At 45.4% G+C, this 7827-nt stretch overlaps 1 protein-coding gene across 1 annotated transcript; it reads right to left on the reverse strand.

The window, feature by feature from the left end:
- Nucleotides 1-1283: 1283 nt before the first annotated feature.
- LOC104846284 (immunity-related GTPase family M protein-like) lies at nucleotides 1284-2237 on the reverse strand. The gene has a single exon (XM_064279726.1). The coding sequence runs from the start codon at nucleotides 2235-2237 to the stop codon at nucleotides 1284-1286; it is 954 nt and encodes a 317-aa protein (XP_064135796.1).
- Nucleotides 2238-7827: the final 5590 nt, after the last annotated feature.

Below are 7827 nucleotides of genomic sequence, written 5' to 3' on the forward strand. Positions count from 1 at the left end.
GTCTAGAAGCATAAACAGTCTGGTGTATTTGATGAAATTGCAAGTAGCTGCAGTTTGCAGAAGAAATCATAGCATGCAAGCAGGAATGGCAGGAGATGACATCAGAGAGGGTAGGCAAGGACTGAAGGTAGGCAAGTGATATATGAGCTTGCAAGCAAGAAGTAATTCCAGGGTTCAACGGAGAAGCAGTGAGGGAGATGAGCAGAAAAGTATAGGTCTGCAATATGTTAAAAAGGTTGAATTGGCTGGACTTGGACAAGTAATGAGAGAAAAGGACGACTCTAAGGAGAACATTTTCCATCTTAGATAACTGGGCGTAAATGCCTGAACTGAGAGGAGAGAGAAGGGAAAGCTGGGCAAAAGGAAGAGGACTCATGGAGTGGGGAGGAAGAGTGCATGGATGGGGGTGTGCAGCGCAGCTGTGGACCCACTGAGTTAGGGGTCACGACAAATTCAGGCCTGCCATGAGGGTTTGCATATAAAGAGTGTGGCAGAGCTTGCAGCCAGAATTGACTGTGGAGGGGACAGTGCTTGTGCTTAAGGTAGAACAGTACAGTTTGCTCTTCCATTCAATAATTTGCTGCTCCATATTAACAATGGCACTTGTTTCCCTCTTCCAAATCCTTTTTGGAATATAAATTGTTTGGGCCATCTGTTGAGGAGAGGTTAAATAGGGCTTCACAGGCAGCCAGACCAGCATTGGCATCATGGAACCACCACGCAATGCTTTTCCAGGATTTTTTTTTTTTTTTTTAAAGCCACACTCAGCATCAGCCGACCCCAAACGGTGTTCTCCCCTCTCAACCAGGTGTGTCTCTGCAAGTTCAAGGAGAAACCAAGAGCCCTCAAATGACAAGGAATTATGTTAACTTTAAATCCTAACAGAATGGCAGAACTAGAATATATGTAAAACTATACAAATAAAAATATCTTTTCACCCATATTCAAGTCCAGATAATTTAGTTAACGAAATTGAGCAAACACTAAGGAGCACAACACATTATGGTGCTTGCTAAGTGGGTACAAAATGAGCAAGTCAGTCCATTAACCTAAAGTTATATAAACCCATGGAAGTGGAAGGGTTGATCTCTCTGCTTGAGAATGTAGAAAGGGTGCAGGGCTGAGAAAAGGATCCAGATGCTCTGTCTCCATCCAAAAAGATGGAATCTCTCAGGACTTTATTCAGGATACTCTTGGTGCCCTCAGCAACTATGTCAAGATAGTGTTTGTGTTTTACTCACCTGAAGTAGTGGGTAATAGAGTCACCAAAGTACAGGATTTAACTAAAAAATACTTGATAAGTAATAGGCCGTGTTACAACTTATCCAAGAAATTGCCTTGTCCCATGTGCCGAGAGTCTGCAGATCCTGGGACTTCATGATGTTCTTGTACTCAAAGGTTGCTGTCCTCATTCTCTGTGCCACAAGCTGGAGAGATTCATCATCCACACCAAAGAGTGATTCATAGGTTTTCAGACACTTCTCTGAATCATCCGGATCCTGATTTTCTAGGGTCTTCTGGAAAGGCTCTGCATATATTCTCTCCAGCAGGGAGGTTACTTTGTCATTAATGATCGCCTCAAAGTTATGGGACAGCTTCTGAAGGGGACCATGGCATCTGATATGGATTAGGTCCATTTGCAATGTGTTCCTGAGCTTTGGGAAGTCATGCAAAAAAGGGTCAGAGTTAGAGACCAGGAATATGGGGGGCTCACACACCTGCTCCTTACAGAGATTTTCCAGAATATTCTCTTGGATATTCTTTAAGAGCTGCTCCTCCCTGAGCACACTTGTGCTGAGGTCCCTGTCCAGTTTGGTCCAGACAACGTAAAACTTCTTTCCCATCCCCTCAATGGTTTTGGCAAGCATCATATGATTCATGCTGAACTGTTTGGATGCAATGATGAAGAGGTCATACTCGCTAAACTCCATTTCCACCACATAGTTCTCCACACTCTGTGGACAAGTCCCCATGCTGGGCAGATCCCAGAGCTCCATGTTCAGAAAACTGGAGGACAAGTAGGAGGCATGTGTTTGGGTGGTTCTCACCACCCCAGTAGGAGCTGAGGCCTCCTCTTTGTGCCCGATGTCCTGCAGAGCATTGGTAAAGGAAGACATGCCATTGCCAGAGTCCCCTGTCACTGCCATTTTCACTGGGGCCCTGAATGCTGTCTTCAGAGTATCTTTGACCACAGAGACCACCTCCAGCAGGTTCCCACATGGTAAGGTCTTCTGCATGCTCTTGGGTCCTGCCTCAGGTAAAATGCTCTGACCCATGTGATAAGGCACCACAGAGGGGGAGGATGCAGAGAATGGGTACTCTTCAATGTCAGTGAGCAGTGGAGTGACCTGCAAAGGGAAGAAGAGCAGGGACATTAGGGTGTATAAGGCAAGACAGGAATCATCAGACTGACATCCCAAGCCCAGCATTTGGATCCACAACCAAGACAACAGCAATGACATTTGGATTAGAAACAAAACAACAAGAGAGTACATGCAACTGACATGTGCATTTGGGAGTGGGTAACCCTGAGGACTGCTGGTCAAAAGACCAGCAGTTGGAACCCATAAGAGCAGCTCCAAGGGAGAAAGATGCAGCAGTCAGCTTCCATAAAGCCTTATAGACTTAGAAACCCTATAGAGCAGTTCTACTCTGTCGTGTAGGGTCGCTATGAGTCAGAATTGACTTGATGGCAACAGGTTTGGTTTTCTGGTTTTAGCCCTGAAGAATATTCTATGGCTGAGGAATGTTCAGCCACCAAAAACTAGGACATAGTTGTGGAACAGTTCCTCTCTCAAAAATTCTAGAAGGACTGGGTAGGGCTGAGACCTTGATTTTGACTTCAGGCCTCCAGAATTGTGAGAAAATAAATTTCTAGTCTTCGGGGCTACCCACTGGTGGTATTTTGTTATGACTAAGATAGTACATAAAAGGCCTCCGTGGGTCTGTTTCTCTGGGTCAAGAATAATTTTTTATTATTTTTGTCAATACTGTGAAAAGTACTTTCTCTTCCTTCTCATTACATTTTCTCGTGAAAATTTTCAATGACTTTCACATGACTGCTGTACCTAAAAAATGCCTGTCCTTCATCTTCTTATTTTCAGTGACTTATTGGGTTTTGGGGTTTCACATGACTGCCATGCCTAAAAATGCCTGTACTTCATTTCCTTCAAATCCTAAGTGAAAACAAGCTTTCCAAATAGTTTCTTATGACCACAACCTTCACCAGACTGAGCCAGAACAACTAGATGGTGCCCAGTTACCACCACTGACTGCTCTGGGAGAGATAACAACAGAGGGTCCCAGGCAGAGCAGGAGAAAAACATAGAACAAAATTCAAATTCACATACACACACGCACACAAAAAAAAGACCAGGCTTTCTGGTCCAACAGAGACTGGAGAAAACCAGAGAGTATGGCCCTCAGACACCCTTTTAGCTCAGTACTGAAGTCATTCCTGAGGTTCACCCTTCAGCCAAAGATTAGACAGGTCTACAGGGACAACAGGAAACCCTGGTGGTGTAGTGGTTAAGTGCTACCGCTGCTAACCAAAAGGTCAGCAGTTCGAATCCACCAGGCGCTCCTTGGAAACTCTGCTGGGGCAGTTCTACTCTGTCCTATAGGGTCGCTATGAGTCAGAATCTACTCGAAGGCAATGGTTTTTTGGGGGTTTATAGGGCCAACAATAACACACACGAGGGTCTTCCTTCATAGTTCAATCGTATACAAGACTAACGGGCACACCAGCCCAAAAGCAAAGATGAGAAGGTAGGAAGGGGCTGGAAAAACGGAAACAGGGAAACCAGAACAGAGAAGGGGAAAGTGTTGATACATCACGGGGTTGGCAACCAATGTCACAAAACAATTTGTGTAATAACTGTTCAATGAGGAACTAATTTGCTCTGTAAACTTTCACCTAACTCACAGTTAAAACAACAAAAAAAAAGTCTCTACAGATTTTTAAGCTCACATTTATATTTGTACATTGGTGTTTTTTATTATTAGTTATTTCTAAAATAAGTATTAAAATGCTTTGTAAATGTAGGTTTCCCTTGCTGGCTGATTCCCTGAAATTAGATTTGAAGCATTTTGTGGCTCAGGATTGGGAAGGAGAATTGATGGGATCACCAAGCGGACTCTGCCCCAGAGTGTGCACACACAAAGCTGCCTGGCTGACAGGCTTTCACAGTCCAACAAGCAAAGAGTGTCTGCTGTGGTATTTTCTCTTAAAAAAATCTCCTGTTCTCTTCTATGGGTGGGAACACCAGTGTTTAAAATTTTTTTAACTCAGGACCACCTCTCTGGCTGAGGAGTTCCCTGTGAGCCCTCATATGGCCCTTTCTGTTCTGTAAGGGGCACCTGCCAGACCCATACTGTTGTCCTGTGAAGGTGCTGGAGATGCCATACTCACACCTACCTGCCCAGGGTTCTGCCCCAGAAGATTAGCTGCTCTGCCACGCATCAGGCCCATGGTGCAGCTTTCTGCCCCCCACCTCCTCCTCTCAGACACATACCCCCTCCCTTGGCACCTCACTCAGGGTGGGTCCCAGCTGCCATGTCACTATACCCAGACCCCTCAGGCTGCTGCTTCCCCAGTTCTCCGGCCTGGACTTACCCTCTCAGTGGAGGGAATAGACCTTGGAGATTACCTGAATTTGAGAGCCAGCTTGGCCCCATGCAGCAAGTTCCTGAAGCCCCAGTTTTCTGCCCCAGGCAGAGGGGAGAATAATGCCACCCACTTCCCAGGACTCTTGTGAGAGTTTCATGGTGTGATCCACATGAAACTCTCTGCAAGCCGTGGTAATCCCTCCATGAATGGTCTCTGGGCCGACTTCCCTCTTATCCTTTCTCCTCCTTTCAACTTCTTAGCACAGTGTATTAAGGTCATGTGTCTGTGAGTCTGTCTGTGCTGGAATCTTTACATGCATGATCTCATTCAATCTCCCCTAAATACTGTTAGGTAAACGATATTATTCTTCCTGATTATTGGTGAAGAAATGGTCTTACAATAAGAAACAAGTCACAAATGACACAACTAATGAGTGAAGGTTCCAAGATATGAACCCAGGAGTGTGATTCCATGTTTATGTCCTTCAAGAAAAGAAAGATTCTCCTTGCTACAAAATTTACACCTCCGTGGCCTAATTATCCTGATTGCTGAGGCCCTTAGCTTGGAGGCTTCTCACTCTAATTATTGCCATCACTTGCAATTTACCCTCCTCTGGAAACCCCTTCTCTATTTTGGATAGAGAATGAAAACCACTATTTTGATTTGCATTTGTGAGGAACATTACCACAAAGTGTCTCCACTTCTTAGTCCTGAACGGTTGCTTATGAGTTGGAATCGACCTGATGCCAACAGGTTTGGTTTTTTGGTTTCAGCCCTGAGGAGTGATCTGGGGCTGAAGAATGTTCAGCCACCAGAAACTAGGACTGAGTCGTGGAACAGTTCCTCTCTCAAAAGTTCGAGAAGGATCGAGTATGGCCTCCAGTCTCAGAACCTGTTCTAGGAACTTTACAGCTACTGACAGATCAATGTGCCCAATGAAATTATCAGAGACAGTCCCAGAATCTACAGTGAGGGAAGAGACTGGGAAATGCCTCCATCACAGATCCCTCTGCATCAGGACCATAAGGTCCTGAGGTCTGTACCCTCAGTAAGTCCTCAAGTTCTTCCCCCTGGAGTCACCTGCAAAAGACTCATGGGACCAGAGGACAGCCAGGATGACACAACTCACCTAAAGAAAGTGGGGGCAGCAGTAATGGACCACAACTACCATAACCTCCACCAGACTGAGCCCAGAACAACTAGATAGTACCTGGTTACCAACACGGACTGATCTGACAGGGAACACAATAGGAGGTCCTGGGCAGAGTGGGAGAAAAATGTAGAACAAAATTCAAATTCTCAAGGAAAAAAAAAAGACTGGGCTTGCTGGTCTGACACAGACAGACTGGAGAAATTCTCAGAGTATGGCTTCCGGATACCCTTTTCACTCAGTACTGAAGTCACTCCTGAGGTTCACCCTTCAGCCAAAGATTAGACAGGTCTATAGGACCAACAATAACACACGTGAGGAAGGGGCTTCATAGTTCAATTCACTCATGGGAGACTAATGGACATACCAACCCAAAACCAAACATGAGAAGGTAGGAAGGGGCAAGAAAACTGGACGAATGGAAACAGGGAACCCAGGGCAGAGAAGGGGAAGAGTGTTGACACATCACAGCTTTGGCAACCACTGTCACCAAACAATTTGTGGATTAACTGTTTAATGAGAAACTTTTTCTGTAAACTTTCATCTAAAGCACAATTTAAGAAAAAAAAGAGAAAGTGGGGATTGCACTGAACTGGGTAAGGGATGGATAGCACAGTTGTGGGCAGTGCGTGAAGGGGAAATACTCGTTAGAAATGAGGAGTTGGAGCCCTGGGCTGGGTCCAGGATGGGGAAGCTTTCTGAAATCGGTGAGTGACCAGCTGGAAGAGAGCACTGTGGTGTCAGGATAACCTTCACTCTAATTCTGTGTGAGCACCATATGGTTTACTCATGAGGGAATTCTTACAGGGAGAGGAAGGAGTGGTCAGGTTTGGTGAGAGGGAATTGGACATGATCGAAAGTCTTTTTAGTCTCCTTTTAATTCCCTAAGACCGCCTTTGCCCTGCCCTGGCACCCCTAGTCTTCAAGTCCTATCTGGCCCCTTCGAAAGAAACAGCTGAGCCATTGGCTGAAGGTGACCCAGGGACGTGGAGGTGCTAGGAGGCCTCACACCTGTCCAGACCCAGGAAGCGATGCTCCTTTTGAGTTCCAAGCTTGCTTTCTAGGCTTTGGGCACAGGGTTTTCTTCTGACCCTAGCCAAGTTATGGATTCTGCTTTCATTGAAGACTGTCCCTACTCTGGGATTATAACAGGCTTGATGTTCTTGTCAGAGATTCCCAGGGGGCTTTGCCAACCAGAAAGGAGAGAAGATGGGCAGCAGTCCCTGATTTGTCTAAATGTGACCACAACCTACCCCCTCTCCCAAATCACCTTGACTTCTCCTCTGATAGATCAAGTGAAAAAACCCTGTCTCACAAATAGATTCCAAAAGAACCAAAACCAAACCTGTTGCCGTAGAGTCAATCCCAACTCATAGCGATCCTATAGGACAGAATAGAACTGCCCCACAGAGTTTCCAAGGAGTGCCTGATGGATTCGAACTGCCAACTTTTTGGTTTGTGGCCCTAGCACTCAATTACTACGCCACCAGGGTTTCCCACAAATAGGTTACAAGTCGCAAAAGCACCTCTGTCTTTTATGCTACAAACAGTAACATAGTTCTGATTCTTTGTAATTTGCAATAAATACTTGATCACCAGGCCTGTAATAGTAACCTATATATTTCCCTGCTTATGTTCTGTCCCTGTTTGAAATTTAACTGAGCTCATCTGGCCCAAGAGCACAGGACAAATTAAGACTGAAATTGCTGCAATGTATATGAAGTAAGCCACCTCTTTTTGACCTGCCCTGGTCTTCCATTTTTTGTTATTTTGGGTGGGTCTTCCATTAGACTTGTGATATTGGCCCTTCTGCTCTCCTTCAAGGTGGTGCTCGAGCAACTCATCATTATTTCATCCCCAAATGTGGCCCTCAACAGCCAGGTGTTAGGGGCTGCTTCAAAGGTAACACAATTTTTTGCTCCTACCCAGGCCTGGCAGTCCTGTTTCACACTTTCAGTGTGCACACACACTTGCACACTCACTCTCAAGTCTGTGCACACACTCACACATGCTCACTCACACTGACACAAGTTCACACTCCCACACATACTTATGCTTGGTGCTTACA

This window comes from Loxodonta africana, chromosome 2, assembly GCF_030014295.1.
Source record: "Loxodonta africana isolate mLoxAfr1 chromosome 2, mLoxAfr1.hap2, whole genome shotgun sequence".
Lineage (NCBI taxonomy): Eukaryota > Metazoa > Chordata > Mammalia > Proboscidea > Elephantidae > Loxodonta > Loxodonta africana.